Raw genomic sequence first — 27,391 nt, forward strand, 5'->3', positions numbered from 1 at the left:
GACACCTTTTCCGGCTACCAAAGGCGGCTGGTAATAATTGACTCTATTCGAAGACGTGAATTCTATGTCTTAGCACCGGCTTTTGCATTTCCCAAGGGGAAACTAGACGCCATTTATAGAATTCTGAATCGGTTATACCATCGTCTCACAACCAGGCCTGTGTATATTCGTATCGATGAACGTGGCCTTGTAAGAGCTGTAATATCACACACAGCAAAATTGCAGTTGGCCAGGAAGCAGAGTGCAATGCCATCGCTCGCCGATATACCAAGGCCACTCTTTTCTATAGGTTGTCACAAAGAGAGCTCTCATTGTCACAACGCAGACTTCATCGAACGAGGTCGCATCAACCCTAGGACTGACATAGTGACAATAGGCCAAGAAAATTACCGCTATGCCGTAAAATATATCTTCAATCGGGAACAGCGAAGAAGGGTTTGGAACGAATTGAAGATGATGCAGTCTATCAAGCGATACCCACATATACTCTCACATGTTCATGCTGTAAAACACAATCGCGATTATGATCATATCCTTGGTATAGCAACTAGATATATCCAAGAGGGTAATCTTGAGCAGTGTAGAAGACGATCACCTCGGTTCTTCTTCAAATTGAAGTATCTCAAACAACTTACACAGACTATAGACTATCTCCATCTCAATCTAGGTATGATTCCACCCATAGACTAAAACGATGTTTGTAGTTCCGACGACTAACCTGATCATAGGCATAACTCACGGCGATATCAAGCTAAGGAGGATACTGTTCGATGATGTACCTGACAACATGGTACTCTGTGGCTTTGACTACTCCTCACGAATCTCGAGGCTTGGTATAATCAACGACATGCGGATGCTAGTTTGGGCCATGTATGAGTTGGTCACACAGGACGTATGGCTCAGAGGTGGTCGTAGAATCGCCCCAGACACACATTTAATAACGAGTAAAGAAGATTGGGAAATAGCCGGAACACTAATGTGTAATGTCGGGTTTCTTCGACGGTTTCTTCAGGATTGGATTAACAGGCGTAATGAAGATCTGGATGCCCAGCCAACGAATCCAGTTGATATAGATTGGGATCCATTGAATCCACCTTTGGATCCAGCGATGGTAAGAAGCCCCATATCCGGGGCAGTCAAAGTGAATTGGGAGAGACCGGCATAAGTTTGTTTAAAAAAAAAATTTTAAAAAAAAAGAGAGAGAGAGAGAGAGAGAGAGAGAGAGAAAAGTGTAGATATTTATGAAGGTAATGAAAATCGGATGATGGCGTTAATGAAATATGTGGTATATATTTATAAGTTAATCCCCGTTAGCTTGAATAAATGTATTAAACGCGCTCAATATACTTATCGATAGTGAGCTGTCTATCGATACGGACGGCGTCCAATCCCAAACACCGTATGGCGTATTTACCTACCTAGGAACTTACGTACAGAACCCTCCCACTTACATATGTGAAGCTCGCCGTGACGACTTGATTAAAATACGATATAGCGTCAAGCCAACACTCATGATACCGCAATGCGAAATATACCCGATGTCGCCGTTCAGTGACAATGTCTTCCAGAGCCTCCAATTATTCAGAGAGGCGCACCAACGGCACCAACGATAATGACAGCAACACGCGACCCCGCGGTGCCGCCGCGTCTTCTGCTTCTGCTCACACTGCGAGACCTTCCCAGCATCAACATGATCAACGAAGTACCCGCTCACCCCAGGCTTCCCATACAAACCCCGCCCATAAGCGGACGGCATCGGGAAACCCACGACCCGCTAGTAGGAGTACTGAAGAACGAAGAACCGAGCGCGTAACCGTAACCACTAAGGAGAAATTGATTTCAAGAACAAGAAGTCCCGAAAGAAGATCCAAAGATGCGCCTCCACCAGAGAAATGGAAGTCGAAAGAGACGGCCAAGCCCCGCCCACCAGAGCCGAAACCCAAGGACTCGAAGTCGGAAGCGCCAGCTAGTAAGTCTAAACAGCATCGTGTCTCACTCTAGGGAAACAAGGGCATAGGCTGACCTACTTAAAGCGATATGGGATCCCGTAGCTACTTTAACACCCCACACAACCGCGCCTCTTGCGATTCGTATATCAATACCGCCCTCGGCATCAGAAGCACCACTTTCGATGCAGCCACAACCTCTGCATGAACTCTCTTTGGAAGCTCAAGAGGCCGCCATAATTGAGGATCTACTATTTGTGTTGATGGGCTACGAGGGACAGTATATTCGTTACGCCTATTCCTATGACCCTACCGAAGAAAGAGACCGACTATCTGGACCCGAGTTTAAGATATTGCCTGGTCTGGATTCTAGCCTTCAGAACTTGACATTGCCGATGTTAAAAATAGCAACTCACTATTCGGCGCTCGAGATGTTTGTTGATGTACAAAGTAGAGAAGAGTTTGGAGCTGTCAATCACGCCCTATGCGCTGCCATTAGGAAGCTCTTACATGATTACCTAGAAATGGTCGCCCAGCTAGAGGCTCAATTTCTAACAAGTGATACCTTCACCTTACAGCTACTGAACGTGCATACGCTTTCTACCAGCAAGATGATGCACCAACTCTATTCACTAGCACATGAATTCCTGAAGAAAAACGCTCTTCTGGATGACGAGAGCGAGGAAGACTCGGAACCCGAAAACTACGATGACATAATAGAGAATCTGAAGTTGGGTGGTGACCTTGTACCGGGGAACATGACAGGAAAGAAAATCTGCAAAGGCGGCATAGTAATAGGACTAATCACTAAGAGGCTGGATACCATGGGTGGTGATCCCGCTGCGAGATCATTGCTTACTTCCTTACTGCGCGATGCTAGTCGGCCTTATATGGGCATGTTGAATGAATGGCTTCACCATGGTGAAATCAAAGATCCACATTCCGAATTTCTAATCAAAGAACAAAAAAGTATCAGACGCGACCGATTAGAGGAGGACTATACTGATGACTACTGGGAGAGAAGATATACCATTCGAGAGCACGATATACCCCCTCAGTTGCAAGGCGTAAAGGACAAGGTGCTTCTAGCGGGGAAATATCTCAATGTCGTACGGGAATGTGGAGGGGTCGATGTTAGTAATGTGGCCCAGGACGTTCCCGAATCATTTGACGATCAACGATTCCTCGATAATGTCAACAGCGCATATGCCCACGCGAACGAATCACTTATGAAATTGCTCCTAACGACACACGCTCTCCCCGCTAGGCTACGTTCGCTAAAGCACTACTTTTTTCTCGATCCGTCCGATTATTTTACTTACTTCATGGAATTGAGTGCATCGGAACTACGAAAGCCGGTGAAATCTGTTAATATCGTTAAGCTGCAGTCGCTCCTCGATCTTGTTCTACGGCAGCCAGGAAGCATAGTATCTATGGACCCGTTCAAAGAGGACGTTCATATTGAAATGAACGAAATTGGCCTCATAAGCATGTTACAGCGTGTTGTCAATATCACAGGTATTGAGCAAGGTGAAGCGCTCCAGCCTCCCACCAACCAGCCCATCGAAAGCGACAAAAACGCCGTCGGTTTCACCTCTTTACAGCTAGACTATACGGTACCGTTTCCTGTATCATTAGTAATCAGCCGGAAGACGGTATGGCGGTACCAAGCACTGTTTCGTTATCTCCTATCGCTGCGATATTTGGAGTCTCAATTATCAACCACTTGGCAAACGCACAACACCGGCGTGGTTTGGTGCCATAAGTCATCAGCAAGACGTCTCGAGATCTGGAAAAGGCGAGTATGGACTCTGAGGGCTCGAATGGTGGTTTTCGTCCAACAACTGCTCTATTTTTGCACCCTGGAAGTTATTGAGCCCAATTGGCAATCTCTGATGTCAAGACTCAGAGCCAAGGACGGAAGTTTGGATGGATCAGGCAAGCCGGATCGGACCGTGGATGAGTTGATGCAGGATCATGTGGATTTTTTGGACACCTGCCTGAAGGGTTGCATGCTAACCAACGGCAAACTAATTCGAGTAAGTGGCTTGGAATTATTGCGGTTACCGCGTCAATACTAACCTATATCACAGATCCATTCAAAATTAATGCAAACCTGTACTGTCTTCGCAGCCCATATGAATTGGCTGTCGCGTGAGCTAGAAAAGTCCGATCCAGACTTGATCGGTCCCATAAAACCGCCGAACATGACAGATAAGGAATGGAAACGATTTCAAACGGTTAAATCGCAAAAGCCGTCGCATGGTGACGCTGGCGCAAACAGCACTCTACAGGACGAAGAAACCCGCATCAATAATCTTTTTGATATCATCAAAAACTGGGAGAAGAACTTTAGCCGGCATCTGCAAATTTTGCTAGATGCCCTCAATCATTACGCAGCAACGGAGACAGTGGTTCTCCTAAGCTTGTGCGCCAGATTGGCGACTGCTAACCAGGGAACCGAATTCGCGGGTCCCCGTAGTGAGGAGGACGTTGCCGCGTAAGAATTCCCACGTCGGTTATGAAGTCTGCGACATGATACCTCGACGGGAATGAAGGGTAGTAAGGAGTTTAGTTCAAGTCCCACGAAATGAAAGGCGTTAGGGCGACATGAAAAGTTAGTTGGTAATTGGAAGAATTATCAGCTACGCTGTGAAGAGATACCTTGAAATATGCATTATCGATACCTACTCTAAATATAGCTATTGCTTAGTTCCCGTTTCCGCTATGACTAGTGAGATCAGACCTATTCGTGAAAATCGCCCACCGTTACTGTTTCTCTTCTACTGCTTATTTCTCCTGGACTATCGTGATCGGGGACATAAGACGGCCTCCGAAAACTCACCGCTTCAAGGTCCACTCCAAAACAGACCGACTTCATAAGGATCACCACTCTCACTTGGATAAAGATGTTGGGAACTAGGGTGAGCGAGTGAAACTCGGGTTTCTATAGAGTGATGAGTTATGGTAGTCTAAGTATGCAAACTTTTATATGTCGAGAGGCCCCATGCATACGAGGGCCCTCATTCGTTAATATAGTACAGCGTAAGTACCTTACCTAAGTAGATATCTCAGCGCATTCCTTTTTGAGGTGTGCTGGATAAATCGCGGTTTGACTTAACTAGTTAGCTAGCTGGTCCCCGTGACCTCCTTCACAATCTGCGCCAGCTGCGCCTTCTTAACATCTTTACCCTCCAGCGGACCACCAGGCGCTAGGAGTTTCTTCATCACATCTCCCATCTTCGGCTTTCCTGCCCCGAGGGTAGGTTCGCTAGTCAGAGCCGTAACTACGCCTGCGACTATAGTGCGCAATTGATCCGGGGATAATTCCTCAACGCCGCTTTCCGCGATGTAGGAGTCGAAAATGGAAATTTGTTGCTGCTCTTTGTCGACTAGGTCTTGTCGCCCCGCGGCTTGGAACTCGGAGGCGGCGTCGGAGGAGGCCCGGGATGTGCGCCGGAGGAGGGCGACTAGTTGCGCGTCGGTGGTTATCGGGTTCGAGGTTTTGGAGAGGTTTTGCGTGGACGCTAGGATGGAGCGGATTGCGGTTAGACGGGGGGCGTCTTTTGCGCGCACTGAGAGGGCGAATTGTTAGAAGGATTATGCAGTGCGGGAACACCCGAGCAAGTGACGTATAGTTTGGGTATTCGATAAGAGTGACGTACTGGCCGTCTTGAGGTCGCCTTTCAGCTTCTGCAGTAACGGCGGTGGCAGCGCATCCTCGCCCGAGTAGAATCGTGTGCCCATACCACCGTATCCGTAGCTCAATGGCAAAGGTGTTTGTGACGTAAAGCGTGGCCGTAGAAACAGCCGGCTGGAGGATCGTAAGGCCGCCATAGTTGGGCAGTATTATTCTGGGGTGAAAGTAGTAGGAAAGAATTGATCGTCGGATTGTTCGTTCTACACTAGGTGTATGTTTGGGTTCGGGTAGAAATTCAGGGGAGCTGGTCCGAAGGGAGCGCCAATCGAACTTGCTTTTTGGTACGGTGAAACTTCCGGCGAGGGGGGCCAAGCTTCCTATCGACCCATTGTCCAAGTTTCGGTGCAGGTTGGCCGGGGTCAATCTCGGATCGGTGAGGTTAAGTGTCTGGTACTTGGATATCACGATCGTCACGGCGTGGTGTGGGCTGTGGGTGGTTGTGGATGGCTGTGGAGGTTAGAAAGGGTAGAGAAGCTGGTAGCTGGAACAAAAAGCTGAAGCTGAGGAACTGGAACTAGAAAAGCTGGAGAATTGTTTAAAGTTTAGAGTTTTAGGGGCCGACCCCATTGGTTCAACGTCATTTGGTGCGACTAGAGTCTCACTATAATAATAATATGCCGGTAAGCCATGGTAAAACATTTAAATAAGGGCGTTACTAACTAACCCCATACAGCTTACCTACAGCGCCTACCTGGTACACTCATAACTCTCCTCAGTCCTTCCCTCTTATTAAAACCATACCTAGTAAATATTGAAACTTAAATAAACCCCAGATGCCTGCAACACTTACATAGTCTTACATAGTACCTAGGTATATATACCTAATACTTCTAAAAAAGAACCTATTTTGTACATAGCGCATCATCGTAATCCATGCCTTTTCCTACTTATAACATGTGCTCTTATGATCGACGGTCGGGTTAATTTGAAGGCGTTTAGGCACAACATTGACTTTCTGAAAGCTCTCGTCACCGTTTCAAGGAGATATTACATGCATCACATTAGATAGTAAAGGATCTGATAAATGTCACCTGACGGGTAATGGCAGCGAGATGGTCTATCGCGTAGCATGGGTCGGGATGGACCTCTACATCCGCGGCAAGGGGCCCGCCCACTACCATCTCGTAGCTTGCTATGGTATGGGTACAGCCCAACGCGGCTTTCTCCTTTGGCCGCCACCCCATTTGTTACACAGTCACATATCAATCACAAGGGAACGGGAAGCGCTGGGGTGGGAAGACACGGGAAGAAGGAAAACTTGTAATGGGGGTAACACAAAGGAGGTTACCTGTCGAATAACCCAATCTTAAGTCAGACAGGATGAATCTTTTTCGGCGACTGGCCCGGCTAGGGGTTTTTTATAAAAAATCCCACGTTCAAAATCTTGTCCTCTTACCTACTATGTACTCCGCCGTTGTAACGTCGTGGGAGAGGAACAAGTCATGCCCCGTAGTTTCTTCCCCCAACCCGAGTTAAGAAGTTGGCACAAAGCCGGGGAAAGGTAGGTAGGGTAACGCTCTAGCAAGTCTAGAACACGGCATTTAAGAAAAAAAAATTGGGAAAGGAATTTAGAAACAAAATAGGACCGGGGGTTAAGTATTGGCCCACTGGATAGGTTGGTCCGCCCACGACCAGGACAGCACGGTAACGCGGGATGGGGATGGGTTGTGAAGGGTGGGTGGAAGAAAGTTGGAAAAAAAGAGAAGGCCGTCCGTGACAGCGGCTCTAGCCGCCCGTACTTACAGAGCATTTGAGTTCAAACGGGGCCATGTTTCTCGCTGCTGGCCAGTAAGATTAGCACATTTAAATGTGCTACGTATCCTATGTGTCTTAATGTATCGTTTGGATGTACCTTCCTTATACCCATTCACCCTAGAGTTACCTAGAGTTACGTAGGGACGCAACTTGTATAGAGTTGGGCAGGAGGTACCCATAGGGTATTGTGCGCGCGATTGGGTCGTGACAGGGCAGGACACACACACACCTTCTACTCACACGCTCACCCACATGCGGAAACCAGGAAACCACGAACCCAACTAGCTGGACCCGAGACTCTGGTAGAAGGAGCAAAAGGGAACCCATGATTTGCTACTTCCCTTTTGGCTGCCAAACCTTAAGCTGACCTCACTTCTTTCCGTTTCAAAAGTGTCCAAAGTTTCCAAAGTTTCCAATATCTCCCCAAATCCCAAAATCTCTCCCCATATCTCCACCAAGCCCCTCTCCCTTTCCCTCTCCATCTCCGTCTTCGCCCTCGGCCACCGATATATCACATGCCCTTTCTCTGAACCGAAATTCAAAGCAAACGTAAACATCTTTCTATGACAATTCCGGGACTCTATAAAATGCTCTTCTCTCCATATCATGCGGATTGCCGGGCGTACAGAACGCCAAAACGAGATGCCCCCGGCCCCCTGCCGAAAGGAACACGGAAAAGGGAAAAAGGGACCAACGCCACCTGACCTCCACACAAGAATACCCCCCCCCACCACACCTCTAGGTTAGACGAACAGCCGAGCGACACGATCTTGACCCGATCAACATGATCTGCCTCTACCCTCACCCGTCATGCCTTGTCCCCCAATGCGGCAAGGTTCCCCTCCCGTAATAGCCGTTCAAATAGCTACCCGATAGCTTCAACGCCTCGGTTTTCTACCGACGCAAACGTAACTTGAAGAGCTACTCGTCAACATTCTGTCAAATTACACATTTAGGTGCTCGATGTAGGACGACTTACATTCGGAAATATGGCTATCATTTTACAATACAACTCATCAGCATTCCTCAACGTCCACATTAAGGATTCGAGGTTATGGGTGCTCTGCAAAGGCCTTACCTTGAGCGCAGGATTACTAGCCTCTGCTCTTGCCTGCGCTACTAAAACGTGGAACTCTGTAATCGTCATGCTGCTAAGTATCAGCAGTGCAGCCTTAGGAATAAAGTCGAAATTCCCCAATAGACCAATACCGAACATACCCAAGTAATTCTGTGAACGGATACAGAGCTAAGGACCCGAGAAGCAGTCGTACGTTCTCTTGGTTGGCGACGCCGATGTCAAACTCCCTTTGATCTATGCACAACGTCAGAATCAATCACCTTCAGAAGAATACCTAAAAATCCATACTATCGGACCAGCCGCACATCGGAAGAGGTATCACTATTTAAAAATATATCAGCAAACGTTGCATGTCCGAGTTAAGGGTTAAATCGCGATTCAGGGGCTCGTTCCCAGTATAAGCCACCATGCACGACTTCCTAGGCGGTATAAGGCAAGGGACGAATGAACCCTGAAGGACGTACTTCGCTCTTCAACATCGGTAAACCCAGCATGCCTCATCCAATGCCCGAGTCGCCGCGGCGCTTCGGGATTTTTGGTCTGAGACATTGCTCGAAGATATTTATCTGACCACTGGCGAAGCGCGTGACCTGTCAGAAACTCCGTCATGAGTATAATCACCTCCTGCTTCAAGTTTTGTTGCGAGCTCACTATCTGTCAATGTGCCGTTGTCGGACTGCGCATTGAAGTCCATTTCAACCATTTGGCACCACCCGCCGCCTCGCAGGCAACGTAAAATGTCGCGCATATATCCGTGCCATCGATTACGTTCGATACCTCCTGCGACTAGTCGGCTGTTCACGAGGTCGAAGTGGTTGGAGTGGAATTGGAGCCTGGGGGAAGAAAAACTGAGCTTTCTGTTCCGATGGCCGAAAAGTTTCGTTGCTTACGGCATATTAAGGTTGTCGACATTCAAATATAGGTTTTCAACACTATCCTCTGGGTTATAGTGATGGGGGCTCACGTCGATGCCGATGACCTAAAAGCACCTATGTTAGCTACTTGGGGTCTCAAAAAAAGTGCAAAAATCCTCCTGCATGCTAACTACTCGCGCCGAGCTCACCAAATCCGTTGTCTTGCGGTCAAGCTACGCTTGCTACTGTTGTATTCTAGCTCCAACTCGCGGCCGGGGGCATACAGCCTAGACGGTATTGGCCCGTCGCAGCGCGGAGGAACGCAGAGCAGTTTTCCGCCTGAAGACACAAGGACTGGAAAAGAAGCTTCTGAAATATTTCCCCTTAGGCGGCAAGGAATTGCAAAGAGCAATCGATCCAGGAGACTAAGCTATACGTGCCTCACATCTGGGATTTTCCCAAGCCACTTGAAAAGCCCACAGTCCCGTCCCAAAACCGCAGTCGAGTACTCGTCTTAGCGATCCCATGGGCGGAAAGATAGACCTTCCATCAAATGTCCTGGACAAGACATCATGCTGAATGCGCAAGCGAAGGGTTTCATCCTACGATAGGTGCGTCGACATCAGTTTGTGGACTGGAATCGAAAAAAGGGAGTTCTTTTTTTTGCGGTTGCAGACCTCGTCGACCGGTACAAAATAAATCCTGCGCTCCACAGCGAGGCGCTGAAATGTTCGGTTGTGGTGGGTGATCGTTTCGCGTACTTCGTCGGTGATTTCTTCGGTATCGGCATGCCTGTCAGCGTTTTAGTGAGCAAAAGGCTCTTGCTGATGATAAGGGTGCATTATATATACCCAGTCATTTTATAGTATCGCAAATGGTGTTTGAGAAGTCCAGGGAGAATATCTAGATGAGGGTTACCGACAGTCTGGTTCAGCTAACTCGCTAGTTTGCTATACGGTTGAGGCAACGTGTGGCACGGGCAAACAAGTATAGCCTTCCGAATGACGGCCTTTTAACCAGTCCGGCTATCTCGGTTTTGGGCTTCCAACGCCGTCAACGCCCACCTCCTCCTCGACGAGGAGGCCGTCTGGTCTGCCCTCCCCTAGGTACATGGGACCGTTAGTGGCAAGTGGTATATTGCAAAAATAATAAAGCTGTTTAGGCGTGTGTGGAGCCATAGCCCGGTCGAAGCAACCACATTGGTCACACGTCCACATCTTGCACCCCACGAGCTGCTGTTCGCCGATCCTAGGTACTACGGTTACTCCCTACGTATGCATCAGACCTTCCTGATCAAATCCGCTCAGCTATAGATCATTGAAGCATAAGGGCAGGCATATGAGGTCCATCGACCCGTACCCTTTCTGTTGGTCCATGGCCTAATGTACCCGCACTAGTTCCCGTCTCTGCTTTTGCATTATCCATCGGATTGAAGGGACGTTGCTGCCCAAGCCTGCTTCTATCTTGCTATGCTTGGCATATATTCCGCCCAATAACTCTTCGATTTGGGTGCTGCGGAGGGTTCACATTGCATTGAATGACATATAGCGCAGAAAGGTCTTATATCTGGCTAGGTGGGATTAAGCAGCCACGTATGAGACTCAACCGTATGCTTGTGATTGATCGTACTGGCTCGGCAGTCTCTCGGTACTCTAGCTACCTTTCTTTAAAGTTGCCTACAGTTTACTGTACTGTGCCTCGTGTTGCCCTCAGCAATATACGGTCAGTTGATGCGGCCATGACCAAGGGTTTGGAACAGTGGACACCGCAGCCGCGTTCAGCGCGGAGAAGTACAGACCAGACAAACTTCAGGGATCTGACAAGCAGTGGTAAGAGATGACGATGAACTAAGCGCCTTGTCTCTCGAGGAGCAGGAATTATTACCCTCTAAACCCTTTTAGTTTGGTTTTAGACAAGGCCGGTGGAAATCTGCACAGCAATAGCAGCAGCAAATGATCAAGGGATACCAAACACCGGCTCATACACCGGCTGTGGCTTTTATTTCCATGTGCCCCTATACCAGAGTACTTACGAAGGATGACAGCCACACACCAACCAACGGGTACTCCCAGGGACCTGTTGGCCTTGGCTGCCTCTTGGGATTTCCAAATCCTTCGCTGCCGCTACATATCCTAGAACGCTAAGACTCTCAAGACCCCTGACGACACCACGGACGGGGGACACGAAAGTCTTTGGTAAGCATGGCAGATGCAGCCTGACTCAGAAGGAAGATATTACTTGCCGATGACTTTTAATCTACGGGATTGTGGATGTGGATGTGGTCAAGTCACGGAACGAATTTCACGTACATAGCGGGCCACCATGACGACAGGGATGGAGAATCTCTCTCGAATGGTCGCCCGGTTGCAGTAACTTGTTCGCAAAGCGACTAGACCGGATCGACTGCGTCCACCTACCTAGTATTAGTACATATGCACGAGAGGAGCAGACTCACCCGGGTCTTGGGACGACAAGATTGGGGTCGACGATCATGGTGCCTACTATTACTTCCAACTTCTTAATGTGCGACCACCTGGACGGTGAAGAGAGATTACGGGATTACCTTATTTTAGTATGGCTTCCTCACACCGCCACTGTGGTCTGATGGGAAAAAAGCTAAGTTTAACAACTCGCCTAAGAATCAACAGCAACGGTTTGCTTCACCGTTTTAATGGCTTGTTTTACCTATTTGAAATCCGTCCGAGTATGACGATGACTGCACAACATCTCCGGGACCGCCCTGGCATGTTTATTATGTCTTGCACCCTGGATTAATGGACTAAAAGGACACATAGACTACAAAAAGATCAAAACAAGCGGGCCGTCGCAGTGGAGATAGCCCTTAGAAGGATAACGCTAGGAATTGGGGGGTGGCGGCGATCTCCAAGTGGCCGGTACGGCGGTACCAGTACGTTTTCAGACTGATGAGTACCGTAGCGTTACGGGGCCTTTTTTTTTTATCGACAGAAGGGTTTCCCATCGGCGGGACGAAAGGAAGGTACTATACCGTTACTGGTTCACTGCCTCGACGCCCGGAGTTTTCTCCTGGGAAGCATAACGACGTTTCCAGCCTGAGCTTCCGACTTCCCTACTGGCTTATACACAAACCTTTTTTTTTTTCAGGTTGTAAAAGGATTGCATATGAGAGCCGAACTGGTGAGGTCGATGTCCACGTTACTAATAAAAACTCCTTGTCACGACGAGCGGGATAGGTCCATTTGTTGTTCGACGCTAGCTCATTTACCCCTGGTCTACAGACAGGATTATGGTCGGGACAGGCCCACACACGGTTAAAGCCTTTGGGTGGTCCTCTTATACATCCAGTACTACACACGCACGCAATTTTTCCTGCCGCTGGGATAGCACCCGCCCCTCTGGATCACACTCTCTTATGCTCTGCGACGGGTCTTCTGGTCGGTCACGGTTGAACTCGGCTTTTCCGGGCCTTCGGCTCGAGTGATCTCGCCTTTTGCAATCAGCGATCTCGATTTTACTAGCCTCGCCGAACTATCTGGACGTACGGTAATCAGATACGCATATAACAAATCTTCACCGTCGTCATTACCCATTTATTACCATCGCAATTATGTGTCTTACGCTCTTTAAAGGTAGTGAGCCATGCATTAGCGTGTACCAGAGTATCGGGTCAGACACTACAGGCGTGATTGTATCAGGATCTAAAAGAGAAAAGAGCGGAAAAAAAGCGCCGGTCTCAAACGATTAATTTGGCCCAGCCTCACCCTCCGCCGCGAGGGTTACCAATAGTAACCCTTGCATTGATTTCCTGACCTTGCAAATCTAGCCGCCTTGGGTAGACCATGGTTGCGATCCTCATAGTCGGTAGAAGGGGAATAAATACATAATAGCTCTCGTAAGCCAACGATTTCTCTACCGACTGGCACTGTACCATACCAATGCGCAACAGAATTTTTTATTAATCACGTGGGAAATGGTGGGCTACGGGAAGCGTGGAATGGGTATCGTTTTGTATTACCAGCCCGAGCGACTGGTTCTATTTCCCGGAGTAGCATGGATGGCTTACCAGCGCTAGGGGTGACTGGAGGGGTCGGTTAGAAATCAAGGGTGCGACCCTGCGGGAAGGTGTCAGTAAAAGGTATGTACAATGTACTGTTGTTGGTTTGGGAACATTTTGCGGCTAGATTGGTTTGCAGGTTCACGGTTCCTTGCGCCAGCTTTGATTGGGCCAGGGCACCCCAGGGTCAGTTTTTCGCAAAGCCAAGACCGTTGTTTTTGCGAATTCCCAGAGTGCGGCACACCGGTTGCTAGGCCCCCTCGATCCTTTCGGGTGCGGCAGCATGCAGACGCGAGGCGAAGGTGCCTTACCGCGTACGCGGGAACGCCTTATACGTCTGTTGCGACTTTACAGTCAATGCTCTGCTGGATATGGCTAACTGTACACCCGGCTCTTACCCAGCAGCTTGGTACGGCGATCTCTATGGATCGCTCGACGACATCCGCGGCTGGTCCTGTTCAGGATTGTTTCGCCCGTTGCCCGGTTGGCTGGTACATCCCCCCACGGAGAAGCGAAGCAAGGCCCAATTACTAACGAGGTATGTACTCTCTACAAGTGTCTACATTAATAGAATATTCATCTATAATGTAAGTCCCTCCTTAATATGGCTGTATAGTTCCGAATTCTTTCGTCCTCGTCACCGCCTTTTTTCAGCGACAGTGACGTATTTTCGAGGCCTTCCTTTTATGACACGATACCTATTATCTGCCGACGAACACTGCCACCCCCAGCTGGGCGGACTATACGACGTGCCATGCAGGCTAGACATACATGTATGGAAGGAGGATATTGGTATAAGTAAGACACCGGGATTTGGTACGCGAGTCAGGTAGGTCGACGTTGAAACCGACGGGTACGAATCACATACCATGACCTAGTTGAAAATCGTATAGGTCCGGGTACGTCAGTAGGGTAACAAGACAGCGTAGCAGTACCAGCCAGGCGATGTAAACAACAAGAACTGTACGCGCACACATACTACAAACACTTACCATCCATTCGATTCCATCATCATCCCATCCTGCAGCCATGAGCTGTTCTTTAAGCCCCCAAATCCGAGAACGAAGACGCGCCATTACCATTTTTTTTCCAAATTTATTTCTGATACATCAAAAAATGTTACCTGTTATTACTTGCTTCCTGCCGCTTGCTGATTGCTGATGAAGCTCTGTTAGTTGGCTGTACCCCGCCCTCATTTTCTCGTCTTTTCCTTCCTCCCTCCCTTCGCCTACTCTTTCTCTCTCGGTGTGTCAAGGAGGCTTTACTGGAGCAGGAGCTTGTCAGCCGGCCGTTTTATTTGCGTTGTCTGACGTAGGCAAGGTAGGCAGGCTGGGCTGGGCTGGGCTGGGCTGGGCGAGCTGGTTGGCACATGGAGAGCCATGCGTTATGTAGGCTATCATGTATGGAGGAGAATTAAGGGGGGGTTAGGGGTAAGGGAGAGAAAAAGGGCCATATGTAGGTAGATTATTAGGTATATGTATATTTGTATACTTCAGGTAGGTATATATGTGTAGGCATATCGATATGTATAACTATTGGATACCTAGAGAGATGGTTGATTGTAAATAGGTATCAGCTTTTAGCTATCGTCCTATGAGATGGGCGTGTGTGATACCCTGGATATGTGCGGCAGGGCATGGCGAGACAAGGGTCTAAGGGTTGTTCCAAGCCCCCCCAAGTGTGGCCCCGCGGCGCGTCCTTCGGGCAGACCCCCAATCCCCAATCGCGGGCCGCCCGCGGGCCTTCAGTCGCGGAATTGCTGCGTCTATGATACGGTACGTGTGTGATATGTTAGTGTACATAACCTTAGCTTACCTAGGTACTGTTACTGTTGAATATGGGTGTGGTATAGGGTACTAGATACTAAAGTAAGTAAGAGTGAGTTAAGTGTGGTAAAGGTGCAAGTGTGTGTGGGTTCAACGTGGTTTTCTCTATGGTCTGCTTTTTTTTCTTGGTAGGCTAGCTGGGGGAGGGTACCCATCCGTTTTGGATATGGTACGCAGGGGAGGAAGAGGGAGGAGGGGAAATAAAATAAGAAAATAAGAAATACTATATGTACAAGGGGTATTAGAGTGGAAGGGGAAAGGAAAGGAAAAAAAAAAGAGGGAATTATGATCTGTCACATATCACATTTCTTTTTCTTTTCTAATTGCCTGCATTTTCCCACACTTTTAGTGCTCTTCTTCCCTGAACCCGGCACGCTTCCTTCCCTTTCTGCTGGAACCGCTTGTCTCAACGTTCATCGTCATCAGTAAGTTCGAATATGTATGTATATTATTCTTAGTATAGTAGTTATGGAGAAGTTGAGAATCTACCTAGATATGCATGCTATCTCTTCGTTTTCTATCTCCCCGGTTTTATTTAATATAATTAATTTTTTTCTGCGATGGCTTGTGACTTTCCTATTACGTTCTTACTAAGCTTGAAGATCTTTCTTTTTTTCTATTCTCTTCTAACTGCTTTTTCTTTTCGGTCTCGTGTGATTGGGGTGAAAATCACCACTAACTCGAGGTACCTAGATAGGTATAGGACATGTACCGAGGTAGATAGATGAGACATACAGCATATATATTGGAATATTGGAACTAGGGAAAAGTCGGTAGGTATTTATGGTAGATAGAGAATAGTTACTCCATACAGCCACCATGTGGAGAGAGCAAGGGATGTATGGAAGAGAAGGGAGAAACAGTTAAAAAAAAAAACACCTCGGTTTTTCTAAATACCATTGGTTCCCGATGCGTAGTCTACGTAGGAGCATAAAATACAACCCGCTCCAACACTCGGCAACGTGACTTGGGGTCGCAATTCATGCTTGATTTCGTTACGAGGAACTGACGACATTTCGATAATTGTTGACCGATTCCGCGAAATAATTCCCTTTATTGTTTATTTATTTTGATTTTCTTTTGTTACTATTGGTTTTGTTGTCGCTGCTATCATAGTGGATATTATTATTTTCCCCATCTCACTTTCGCAAAATTAAGTAGTGTAATAAAATAGTAGTAAGAAGTATAAGCAGAAAGCTATAGAGTAATTTCATCATCTAATACACCCTAGAAACTTCATGCTACGCTAGGCTCGGTTCCGTTCCGTCGTGCCGGTTCGCACGTATAATCCCCATGTATATATCGCACCCCATGTCCAAAGTAAGCAAATCCCAATTTATCTACAGACATAAGTGCTTAACAGCCACGTAAGTGTAATACCAACATAATTATTTTGTTCTTGTTTTACAAACTTTGCCATGCTATGTTGTTGCTCTATCGTATTGTATCGTCTTGTACCCAGGCTTTGCGCGCCCTCTAATCCATACAGGTCATGCGATTCCATGTGTCCGTGCCCATGCCTTTCTTCTATCCACTGCGCGTGCTCTTTCCTTTCCTGTCCGTTGTAGAGCCACCGGGGGCTAGAATATAATGAAGTCTTACAGTCAGTGAGTCGGAGTGGCACCATATCCGTACAACCCAATTTCCAAATCCTCACTTCTCTTGGCTCTTGTCTCTGTGCTTAGCACCAAGTAAACACGGGGTTCCTAGCCTTGACGGTTTCGAGGCGCTCCACAATCACTTTCCTCCTGTTGCCGTCCATTGTCTCTGCCGCAGCATATCCTAGGTCCCCTTCTATATCATCGTCATCCTCATCGTATACATTTCCATTGCTATATAGTTTCGTGGCAATAGAGGCTCCGTTTCGAGGTGTGCTTGCAGCTGTCGCAAACGAATGCCCACGCTCCCTACGCGGTGCATATGCATTCATCTGCGTGCGAGGTGGTCCCTGATAGCTTGACCTCGGTGGGCGCGAGAGCTTTGGACGTGTAGCTGCGGGTGATCCCGTCGTCGAGAGCGCATCGAACGGATTCTGTGCAATTCCATTGGGCGTGAAATCGGCTGAAGCCGGTTCGGTCCGATCCGGCGATTGCTCGTGTGAGCTTGCAAGCTCGAAGCGCCCAGGATTTGGTAAGGGGCTCGAGAGTCCAAGTAGATCGTCTACCAGGTGAGTGGGCGCCGAGGAATTGGCCGCGCCAATGTCCATCTCCTCTTCAATTGCCCTGTGGAACTCAGGCTCAGCTTTACGACGCATCTCCGAGGAAGCGGCGCGCATGGGCACTGCAACGGGAACTTCCACAAGGTCATCCCAGACGCACACCCTCGCTCGTCGAGTCAGCTCAAGCGGGCCATGGTCCGGGGTCTTTAATGTTTCAACCACGTTCCAAGCCTGACCCTTCATAACAGCCATTTGGCGGGAAAACATCTTCTCTTGGAAATCCGGGTCGATTTGGAAGACCTTGCGCAGCTCGAGCGAAGTTTGGCTCCACCATTGTGTAGAAGTGAGCAGAGGGAGGAAATGATCTCGGGTTTTCTGCGAAAAAGGACGTCCAATGAGGTCAACTGGGAGGAATAACCAACCGAACGGAAAACTTTACATAATTAGTTTAGCTTGCTGGGGAATAGGGGCGTTGGGTCGGGATATAATTACCTTCGCCATGCATCGGGATGTTTCCATGGCCATGACAAAGAGTTATCGATTGCTCCAAGTGACATTTTGGGATCCGGTACTTTGCTCGTCCTAGCCGCGTTCATGGGTTTTTGAGCCTTATAAGGATTGGGACTCCTAGACTTGTTCCTCGCTGGCAAATCCACCCGCCTTACTGGTTGTTCCTCTTCTTCTGGGATCTCCATGTTGAGTTGTGGAGGATCAGAGGCGATTGACACTGCCTGGGTGTTCCAGTCGACTTTTACCATCCAATTATCAAGACCTCTGTCCGTATTTCGCATAATGTAATCCAAAATAACCAGCTTCTCAAGCTCCTCGCGGAAGGCCTGTTTTAAGGATTCGGTCCACATAAAATTATCCGGTCCGAGAGGTGGTTGCTCTGCTGCGCCATTTTCGTCGTCGCTCTCGCTGTCATCGTCCCGAGCGGCTCTACTAGATGGACGGCAGTTATCCGCCCATCTTCTCCGCCTATGCCGGTGGGTATCGTTCGAACGAAGGCTAGACCAGTATTGATCCGGCCAAGGGTGTTCTCTTAAAAACACATTGGCGTCTTTAAACCCCTTAAGAAAGACTTGAAAACTCCCTGGCTTAGCCGGAAGGGGTTTTCTCTTCCTGTAAAAACTCCGTCGGTCCCAATAAGGATAGTGGAATGATTTCGATGATAAGTAAACAACGTCCGTATAGGGAACTATGTGGGTGCGGAGTTGACAATCAAGGACGTAGGCCGCCGCTTCGCTCACGTACGAGAGGTTAGGAATTAAACTAAAAATGGGTTAAGAACTTGCGCGATTTCCCTACTTAGACGAATACTCACCATGCTCGACCGAAGCAGCAGGGAAATAGATTTCTGTGAATCCATTTATTCCACTTGGGATTCCCTGCTGCGTATGGTTCTTCGTCTTTCGGTTTAAATACACCAACAATTTTGCCATCGGTGTTTCGTGCGAAATAGCTTCCAGAGCTTCCTTGCGTAATCATGCTCGGATGCATGCCTTGGTCAATAGCATCACGCACGCTTTCTACTATGGCTTCGAACTCGTCTTTGGACATGGCAGGTTCTGGCATAGCGGCTAGAGTCTCTGAAGTCGCGGGCCGCACACCCTCCGGAGGTTGGAAAACGCTGTAATGAATTTCTAGACGTTCCTCCTCGCCTGGACCACCCCTTCCTTTTCCCCTTTTGAATTTCGATGCGATTTCGTCAGCCCATCGTTCCAAACGCGCATTGATAGCTTTTAGATCAACACCGGAATTGCTTCGAACTCGCTTTGGACGATATCTGGACTTTTGGACGGGTTTCGGGGAGGTCATGCCCGAATGGGGGCGTGGTTGCGTGGCGGGTGCATATCGTGGAGCGGATTGTGGTTGGAGAGAGGCAGAGCTCTGTGCCAAGACATCGTCGTCCGATTCATCGCTGAATTGGTCGGCTTGAGCCAGACGTTCGTAACCGGTGGTAGCTGGTCGATTTCGAGGCATGCTGGCAATAATGGAGAGGTAAAAAGGTTGATGTTGATGAAGTAACTTAGGAAGAATTATCGCATTCTCCCATGATATCCGGTGCTAGCTCTAACAATGCTTGATCCTGCCCCTGTCTCGTGTTTAATGAATAGCCAATGCCTTAGTGTCACCTAGGTAGTGATTTTCCAACCGGTCGATCAAAGAATGGAAATACGAGTTAAAGTAAAGAGGGACTATGAAAAAAAGAACGCCAACAGCAACACCAACATCAGATGTTTTGAAGCACAATATGGGAAGAAATGGTGATAGATTTGTTGGGTGTATGTCGATGTTGAAACACGTCACGGTTCAATTAATTAGGTGGTGGTATTTTCTAGGAACAGTACATTACTAACGCAAGATTGGATGGATGGATTCAATGTTCTAGGTCTGCAACATGTAGGGTCCTCCCATGGTAGCGGCCCCACATAACATGCATATACGTTTATTGGATGGAAGGGTCAAAAGATCCACTAATTCGATTGCGTTGGTGCTTAGTCATAATTTGGAGTAGTCAAAACTCAATATCGTCATAAGTAACATAACCAATTCATAGTTTAGAAGCGGCATCCATTCTTCTAAGTTCCAAGATCCACTACATAACGTTGTAGATAAAACTAAATCGAGCCCATGAACTATTTTATGAACCACTGCAAGTAAAATTCAACTGGAGCACTCCACTTCATCAACACTCCAATGAAAAATGTCGAGATTATATCGAAATTCCTACGTCGTTGAACACCCCTTTCGGGTACCTAGACTACTGGGTCCTAGGGTCCTAGTGTAAGCCTAAATACACCGACCCCGCCCTATCGGAGGCTTCCGCTACTGGTAGATGGCCACATCCAAGACACGCCGTCTCACGAACCACCCAAGGTATGGAGCAAAGTTTGGATTCCATACCAGTTCATGAAAGAAACAAAGATAAAATAATGCATATATGTTCCCCAAAATAATACCTCATAAGAGCAACCCTACAGCGCGGTCTTCGCGGTAGTAACCCTCGAATTAAATAAATTCGACTCGGCGAGATCATCACTAATCGCTCCAATGAGATTTTCATCACGCGATCCCCTACATGATCCTAATCCATCCCCATTTCAATAGGCTGAGCTACCCGAGTCATCTGCAGCTAGAGTTGTACCGTATAGCTCTTGCACTGGTTGAACCATCTGAGCATCGTACTCGACATAGTCTCTGCATACTTAGGTAGTCTGAACCTGGAAAACTCTCGATTCCAAGCCAACATACCATCGCTCCTCGTTAGTCTCAACGAGAGGGAGACAAGTTCCAACTTATGTGCCCACCTCTACCTTAGAGACACACTTTCTCTTCCTTCGACACAAGGTTTACGTCAGTTGCGCTAGGTGATTAACCAATCGTATCGAACCCGTCCGTCGTGAGATGCTCCAATCCAAGACGGTCTGATATGAAGATCCCGGGGGTGAACGTCGATCCCAACCCTACCATCGGGCTACTCTTAGCTTAGACGGGCAGGTTGTCTTTTTTTTTCCAACCCGTGGGGTTCCTGGGGAATTTCTCTTGGCTTCTTATGCTGATGTGATCCGAGCTTACCTACCAGGATCGTCTCTCATCCAAAGATTTATTTCTCCCTAATTCCTCTCTGCCCACCGCTCCTTGCATTCTCTCTAGACTCTGAACGCTTGGTCACCTTATTTAAGGTAACGAATCGGTTTATATATCACTTAGGTAGTTACCCAATCTGTTTTACGATACCAACTGCTTTGGCGTCAAACGTTCCAATCATCTGTCTCTTACCTACTATTTGTCGTTTGTTAATAACGACAAACGGCAATACCAAATCATTTTAGACGGAGCAGGGCCCAAACCAACCCAATTCACTGGACAATTATATCCCGCTTCGTAATGGCAGCCCAAGCAATGGCAAACGAGGGTTTCATTGATATTACTATTACGACCTTCTCATCACCCGAGCCTGACAACCAACGAGGACGGAAACGACGGCGCAGTCCACTAGGAACTTTGGAGGTTACGGCAACTCGCATGCCTTCGACGGAATCTGCTACTTTCCGTGGCCGGTGCAGACACAGATCATCCTCAAGGCTAGACGTTTCCCGAAACACGTCACGGCTTAGGGGTGGTTCCCTGTCTCCAACACGCAGAAAACTCATTCGTGTTGTGCAGTTGAATCGTCATCGAAGCCAATCACCATCCAGATCCCGTTCCCCAAACACTCAAGAGTCATCGAAGCGAAGACGGCAAAGGACACAGAGCCGAAGCCGAGCCCATGAAGGCGAAACAAAGAAAATCGGCGAACATATTGCGACATCCTTCCTCCGCCACGAGATCGTAATAAGGAATGACAGTCCATCCCAGAAGTCTAAGCAAGATGGATGACATTACTGGAACCCGAAAGTTAGGCTCTCAGAGAGTGCAAATCCGGCGATGTCACTTCCGCCTGCAAAGCGTAGCACAGAAAGAGAAATGACGTCGCGTCGGATTACAACGATTGAGACCTGTACAACAAAAATGTCGCTATCTGACTTACAAATCTTGTCTCGAGGAAATGACCTATTGTTGGCATTGTGCTGTTACGAATATAAGTGGATTAGTTGTTCTTGGATAAATGGAAACATGTACCGTTTGCTGGAAAAATCATTTCGACGCATCAAGGTTGCTTTCAGGGTTGGAAGGACGAGTACAACAAAGGAAAATAAAAGGGGTTTGCATGTCGAGGAAATTATATTTTTAGTCGTAGCAACAATAAAAAATGGCAATAGGATGAAAAACATTCATGGACTTATGATAGCCAGTTATGCCTCTTATTAATGTTGTTTGTCAAGGACGTCGGGACTTTTTGGTACAGGTCTGGGGCAATAGGGTCGGACTTGGATTGGATGCTAAGGTCCGTGGACCCCACGCCGACGATGCCTGCATCTGCATCAGCTTAATGGGTCTATCAGATCTGCGGGGCACGTGGCCATGGGGAGCACAGAAGCTAAGAAGGGAGGGAAGGTTGAGGTGGCCTTCAGCTGGTCAGCAGACCAATCAAGCATTTTTCACTATCAATTCTGATTTGCGACGCATCAGGCAGTGAGAGAGTAACTTCGGTCGTAGCTGCAGCATAAAAGTGTATTGGGGGTATCGGCGGGGTGTTAAAATTGAGGAAGCTACACCTATCGGCTGCTAACCCTTGTTCATTCCCACACTTTAGTAGTTGCGGATTCGTACCGCAGGTACCGCGTCATAATAAATAAACAAGAAGGATACATGCGCGATACTTCCGATACTTCTGATTCCCGTTTGATACCTTCTCACGTCAACATGAGAAAGCGTCCCGAAGTGTTCCTAGTCAATAGCGACCGACCAACCAAACCCGATTATTTGTGAATTTTCAGAAGCTTGACTGTCACATCCCTCGCAACCATCTCACCCTACAACCCTACACGGCACCTAACATTGTCCTCGTGACGGCGTCGACGACTGAGATTTTTTTGTTGTCGTCTTTATTTTTCCCATTCGATCCTAATAAAAACTCCATGCCTTAGGCCGACCAATCTTCACCCGCCTAAATAAAGCTTGATTCCCCATTCAACACGCCTACCTAAAATCTGTTGTGTACCTCTCCTTCGCCTCGCCTCGCCGCCCACCCAGTTAACGGTTTCTTTCACCTATTCTCTCATTCGTCTTTCAGGTAGCCTCGCCGATGCCCCCTTCTCTCGGCGCATACAATACTTCCCGGCGCACTCTTCTTCTTTGTCATGAGTCCGTAGTTTTTACAGTGGGCACCTCGAAAACCGACATCACAACGCCATCAAACCGCCGACAATTCTGCATGCAGCCGCGCCTTGTCCGCGGTGATAGCCCACGAGGGTAAACAACATGGCATCAAACAACAGCGCACAGGGTAATAACCCTTTTACTTGTCCTCCACCTTCGAATACTTCTACTTCGCCAGAAACAGCAGAGTACATAGAAGATGGAATTCACAACCACCCTCTATACCCACCTCAACAACCCGCATACACAGAGCACTCACATAATGATATTAACGATGCTAACCCTATTCTCCTCGAACAAGCCTCCATTCAACCTGGACCGAGATTCAATCTGAACCCAGCGATTCTGCTCAATCCCAAAGGCTACGGAGCCTCGACGCCCACCCCCAGACAAGATGCTGCTAGCAGACCTTTCAATAACGCGAGCAACTCAGCCGACATCGAGTTTCAGTTCACTACTCCTCAGGACAATTTTACCACCACTCCTCAACCTGCCTATACCAATGGCCAGTTTATGCCACAGCCTAACAACTTCGCCGAGATGATCGATCGCACAAATAACGTCGAGCAGCGTATGTTTGTGCCCCAATCGAAACGCCGAAAAGTCGAGGCTGAAGATAGTATCGACCCGATGCGCGCACTCATGGGTGGAAGCCACGGAGGTAGTGGGGAACTCGGGCAATATGTTCAAGAGAAACGACGAGACGGTTCTAATCAGCCAAATGGACCCAAGCAAGTCGAGGCTATAGATCTCACCGACGCTGGTAAGTTAGCTAGGCAACAGAATTGGAAGGCTGAACTGGATATTTTGCTAACATTTCGATAGCGGATGAAAGTGACCTCGTGTCGATGCAGGATTTCAGAGATGAGGAGGTCTGTTATGGTATGATCCAGAACGCGAAACTAAATTGTCACATTGTTCCGAGCCCTAAGCCTGGTGCTATCTCGCTTATGCCGACTTATTGGCCTCAAGTCAAAATCGTACTTAGAAGGAAGATTGGCGAGTCTTCTAATATCATTCACGCATGTGACCATACCCGTCGAATAGTTGGAGCCGTCGACCCAGAGACATCATCCGGTCTCGCAACACTACTAGATTCCCGTCTACAACTAAGGACCGACTGCAGAATACCTTCACGGCCGAAGGTACCAGGAGAAGAATCGGGAAGGCCAACGTCTACACGTTATACGCTGGACCTCATGCTTTACGGCCCACGTAAGAGTAGCAAGCCCGTTGCGAAACATCTCTCCCAGAGAAACATCTGGCTTCGCAACCCTCCAAGAGTCGATAATGGTATAAAATACGAGAATCCACAGCTTGTAGAGGGTCCCAGGCCACCGCCTGCCGTTAAGGAACAACCTAGGATGGTTCCTACAACCGTGCCTTCTCAGACGATGCGTAGTGTCGAAGAAATTCGATCAGAGGTCATGGGAGTTTTCGACTCGCTCACAAAGAATGAGGAACTTCCCGAGATGGAGCCTTGTTCTCTAGTACAGACAGAACTACTGAAACATCAGAAACAGGGACTCTACTTCATGACAAACAAAGAACAACCACGTCAGTTTGACAACGAGGGTAAAATTGCTGATTCTTTCTGGCAACTCCGTCTGGTTAATGGCCAGAATGCATACTACAACGTAATCACAGGACACACAGCGCGTGGTCCCCCTCCCGAGACATATGGTGGTATTCTTGCGGATATGATGGGTCTAGGGAAGACTTTGAGCATCTTGTCTCTTGTCGCCGGTTCGCTCGACGAAGCTGAAAAGTGGTCAAAACTCTTGCCCGTGCAACCACAGGCACCTCCGCCGTCAAAGAAGAAAGCCAGTTCTTCAGGACAATTTGACGTACCCGCGCCGCAGCCGCTTGCTTTGACCCCTTTGAAGCAGAACGGCAAAGCGACACTATTGATATGCCCTCTCAGCACAATTACAAACTGGGAAGAACAAATCAAGGCCCACATCAAACCCGGCGGCTTGAAATACTACATTTATCATGGATCTAACCGCATCAAGGATCCCAAGAAACTCGCTATGTTCGATATCGTTTTGACCACCTATGGATCCGTTGCTAGCGAGGTAGCATCCCGCAACAAGGGTAAAATCGGACCATATCCCCTTGAAGAGGTAGGGTGGTTTCGCGTAGTACTTGACGAGGCTCATATGATACGAGAGCAATCTACTCTACAGTTCAAGGCTATCTGTCGCCTTCAAGCATGCCGCCGTTGGGCTGTGACCGGTACTCCCGTTCAGAATAAACTAGACGATCTTGCAGCACTGCTAGCCTTCCTTCGTCTCAAGCCTTTTGACGAAAAGAGCAAGTTCACGCAGTACATTACAGCTCCATTCAAGGTTTGTGATCCCGAAATCGTGCCTAAGCTCCGAATTCTGGTGGACAGTATTACTCTCAGGCGCCTGAAGGATAAAATCGATCTGCCACCAAGGACGGATGAAATTGTACGGCTTGAATTTTCTCCTGCTGAGCGTAAACTCTACGACTTGTTTGAGAAGAACGCGCAAGATAAGGTTAAGGTCCTGTCGGCAGGCAGGGAGAAGATGATCGGTGGCAAAACGTACATCCACATTCTTCAGTCTATTCTCAGGCTTCGTCTCATCTCCGCGCACGGTAAGGATCTCCTTAGTGATGATGATCTAGAGGTCGTACAAGGTATGACCCAAGAATCTGCTATCGACCTTGATAGTGACGAGGACGATGAGAAATCAATACTGGCAGATTCCAGGGCTTACGAGGCTTTCGAGTTGATGCAGGAAACTAACAATGATTTGTGCATTTCCTGCCAACGTAAGATCGGTTCAAATGACAATACGGATATCAATTCGGAACGCGAAGAAGATACACTAGGCTATATGACGGCTTGCTTTCATCTTCTTTGTACCGGCTGCATTGATCCTTGGAAAACCGAAGCAGGCAACCAAGGCTCAGGTACATGTCCCTACTGCAGAGAATATGTCCGCTTCACCTGCAACGAGATTCGCAAGAGCAAGGTCGAGGTTGAACACGAGGGACACAATCAGTCACATAAGCACGAGAATAAAATTCGAACAAAGGAGACTTATACCGGATACTCAGGCCCTCACACCAAAACCCGTGCCCTTGTTGACGACCTCTTAAAGGCAAAGGCAGACAGTGAAGCTCAGCCCGATGAACCCCCGTTCAAATCAGTCGTTTTTTCAGCCTGGACGTCCCATCTTGACCTTATCCAAATCGCCTTGGATAGTGCTGGCATTCGATACACCCGCCTTGACGGCAAGATGAGTCGAACGGCACGAACTGCCGCTATGGATGCTTTTCGCGAAGACAGATCCGTACACGTCATATTAGTGTCGATTATGGCTGGAGGTTTAGGGTTGAACCTCACATCGGGAAATTACGTTTATGTAATGGAACCTCAGTATAACCCAGCAGCAGAAGCACAAGCTGTCGACCGTGTGCACCGACTTGGGCAGAAGAGACCCGTACGTACCGTTAGATACATCATGCAAAATAGCATCGAAGAAAAGATGCTCGATCTTCAAGAGAAAAAGAAGAAGCTTGCAAGTCTCAGCATGGACCGAAACCGAGTTATGGACAAGGCAGAGGCAGCAAAACAAAAGCTGATGGATCTTCGCAGTCTCTTCAAATAGGCTATTCTTTTTTCACGCTATGCCTTATAATTTATGCCCTTTTAATTATCTAGGGGATATGTAACGGCGTTTTTTATTTGTTGGCAAGGGGTGGAAGGAAGGGCATCATGAAATGCATTTACGAGGCGTTCTGGCTGCGTTTGGCCGTTTTGAAGGCCTTCCTGCTGGCGAGTAGGACAATGACGTTAGCATTCTTTTTTTCCCAAGCGCATTCTGTTGGACGGACAGACGAACACCCGCATACGAATAAGCAAACTCGAAGATGAAAGAAAAAAAAAGAAAAAGAAAACAATTCTCTCACGAGATAACACGACACGTTGAATGACGTTGGATTCGATTTGGGAACGAATGAAAGGGGAGCCCTGGCCTATGGGGAAGACAATTCGCATCGGCTTCGTGCCACGGCTACGTTGATACGATACAACACTTTATTCACTTCTTCCTTAGCTTTTACGGGTTGTCGGGCTTTTAATACTGGATGTTTGATACCAAAAGACTCCGCGGTCATTGACCAAAGGGGGGGCGGAAGTCGGACGGACTTCCGAGATAGACGAATGAGTTAATGATTCAATGAACGAAGGAACGAAATTTGTGTGACTAGTGGTGCTTTATTGATGTGTTCTTGATGTGT

The 27,391-nt window shown here is 47.9% G+C and overlaps 7 protein-coding genes across 7 annotated transcripts; 4 read left to right on the forward strand and 3 right to left on the reverse strand.

The window, feature by feature from the left end:
* The first annotated feature begins 108 nt into the window (after positions 1-108).
* On the forward strand, positions 109-1,196 carry F4822DRAFT_409469 (uncharacterized protein). Its single transcript, XM_051458660.1, has one exon. It carries the CDS (start codon positions 695-697, stop codon positions 1,163-1,165), a length of 471 nt encoding a protein of 156 aa, XP_051312031.1. The 5' UTR covers positions 109-694; the 3' UTR covers positions 1,166-1,196.
* Positions 1,197-1,557: 361 nt separating this feature from the next.
* On the forward strand, positions 1,558-4,450 carry F4822DRAFT_431129 (Spc98 family-domain-containing protein; the record flags this gene model as incomplete). Its single annotated transcript, XM_051461429.1, has 3 exons — positions 1,558-1,969; positions 2,034-3,985; positions 4,040-4,450. The coding sequence occupies 3 exons, from the start codon at positions 1,558-1,560 to the stop codon at positions 4,448-4,450; spliced, it is 2,775 nt and encodes a 924-aa protein (XP_051312032.1).
* Positions 4,451-4,952: 502 nt separating this feature from the next.
* Positions 4,953-5,942, reverse strand: F4822DRAFT_310550 (GatB/YqeY domain-containing protein). The gene is made up of 2 exons (XM_051455318.1): positions 5,612-5,942; positions 4,953-5,521 (listed from the first exon to the last, which is right to left on the reverse strand). The coding sequence occupies exons 1-2, from the start codon at positions 5,781-5,783 to the stop codon at positions 5,076-5,078; spliced, it is 618 nt and encodes a 205-aa protein (XP_051312033.1). The 5' UTR covers positions 5,784-5,942; the 3' UTR covers positions 4,953-5,075.
* A 2,202-nt stretch (positions 5,943-8,144) lies between these two features.
* On the reverse strand, positions 8,145-10,109 carry F4822DRAFT_310761 (S-adenosyl-L-methionine-dependent methyltransferase). Its single transcript, XM_051455319.1, has 9 exons — positions 9,774-10,109; positions 9,370-9,458; positions 9,131-9,312; positions 8,944-9,069; positions 8,768-8,800; positions 8,620-8,713; positions 8,480-8,549; positions 8,381-8,394; positions 8,145-8,313 (listed from the first exon to the last, which is right to left on the reverse strand). Exons 1-9 carry the CDS (start codon positions 9,858-9,860, stop codon positions 8,280-8,282), a joined length of 729 nt encoding a protein of 242 aa, XP_051312034.1. The 5' UTR covers positions 9,861-10,109; the 3' UTR covers positions 8,145-8,279.
* A 6,287-nt stretch (positions 10,110-16,396) lies between these two features.
* F4822DRAFT_310783 (phosphatidylinositol 3 and 4-kinase-domain-containing protein) lies at positions 16,397-19,441 on the reverse strand. The gene is made up of 3 exons (XM_051455320.1): positions 18,675-19,441; positions 17,843-18,622; positions 16,397-17,783 (listed from the first exon to the last, which is right to left on the reverse strand). The coding sequence occupies exons 1-3, from the start codon at positions 19,331-19,333 to the stop codon at positions 16,874-16,876; spliced, it is 2,349 nt and encodes a 782-aa protein (XP_051312035.1). The 5' UTR covers positions 19,334-19,441; the 3' UTR covers positions 16,397-16,873.
* A 1,800-nt stretch (positions 19,442-21,241) lies between these two features.
* On the forward strand, positions 21,242-21,733 carry F4822DRAFT_431133 (uncharacterized protein; the record flags this gene model as incomplete). Its single annotated transcript, XM_051461430.1, has 1 exon — positions 21,242-21,733. The coding sequence occupies one exon, from the start codon at positions 21,242-21,244 to the stop codon at positions 21,731-21,733; it is 492 nt and encodes a 163-aa protein (XP_051312036.1).
* Positions 21,734-23,218: 1,485 nt separating this feature from the next.
* On the forward strand, positions 23,219-26,760 carry F4822DRAFT_431134 (SNF2 family N-terminal domain-containing protein; the record flags this gene model as incomplete). The annotated part of the gene is made up of 2 exons (XM_051461431.1): positions 23,219-23,879; positions 23,942-26,760. 2 exons carry the CDS (start codon positions 23,219-23,221, stop codon positions 26,758-26,760), a joined length of 3,480 nt encoding a protein of 1,159 aa, XP_051312037.1.
* Positions 26,761-27,391: the final 631 nt, after the last annotated feature.

Source organism: Hypoxylon trugodes, assembly GCF_022578975.1.
Source record: "Hypoxylon trugodes strain CBS 135444 unplaced genomic scaffold F4822scaffold_7, whole genome shotgun sequence".
Taxonomy (NCBI): domain Eukaryota; kingdom Fungi; phylum Ascomycota; class Sordariomycetes; order Xylariales; family Hypoxylaceae; genus Hypoxylon; species Hypoxylon trugodes.

Excerpts from the sequence above, each read along its gene's own strand:
- F4822DRAFT_409469 (XM_051458660.1), top strand. The coding sequence starts at position 695 with ATGTTTGTAGTTCCGACGACTAACCTGATCATAGGCATAACTCACGGC.
- F4822DRAFT_310550 (XM_051455318.1), bottom strand. The coding sequence starts at position 5,783 with ATGGCGGCCTTACGATCCTCCAGCCGGCTGTTTCTACGGCCACGCTTT. Across the intron at positions 5,522-5,611 it reads AGGCGACCTCAAGACGGCCA|TGCGCGCAAAAGACGCCCCC; the intron begins GTACGTCACTCT and ends TCGCCCTCTCAG.
- F4822DRAFT_310761 (XM_051455319.1), bottom strand. The coding sequence starts at position 9,860 with ATGGGATCGCTAAGACGAGTACTCGACTGCGGTTTTGGGACGGGACTG. Across the intron at positions 9,070-9,130 it reads CAACGGCACATTGACAGATA|GTCACGCGCTTCGCCAGTGG; the intron begins GTGAGCTCGCAA and ends AGTTTCTGACAG. Across the intron at positions 8,714-8,767 it reads GATGTGCGGCTGGTCCGATA|ATCAAAGGGAGTTTGACATC; the intron begins GTATGGATTTTT and ends CGTTGTGCATAG.
- F4822DRAFT_310783 (XM_051455320.1), bottom strand. The coding sequence starts at position 19,333 with ATGCCTCGAAATCGACCAGCTACCACCGGTTACGAACGTCTGGCTCAA. Across the intron at positions 18,623-18,674 it reads TGCTGCTTCGGTCGAGCATG|TTTAATTCCTAACCTCTCGT; the intron begins GTGAGTATTCGT and ends ACCCATTTTTAG. Across the intron at positions 17,784-17,842 it reads CATCCCGATGCATGGCGAAG|TTTTCCGTTCGGTTGGTTAT; the intron begins GTAATTATATCC and ends AATTATGTAAAG.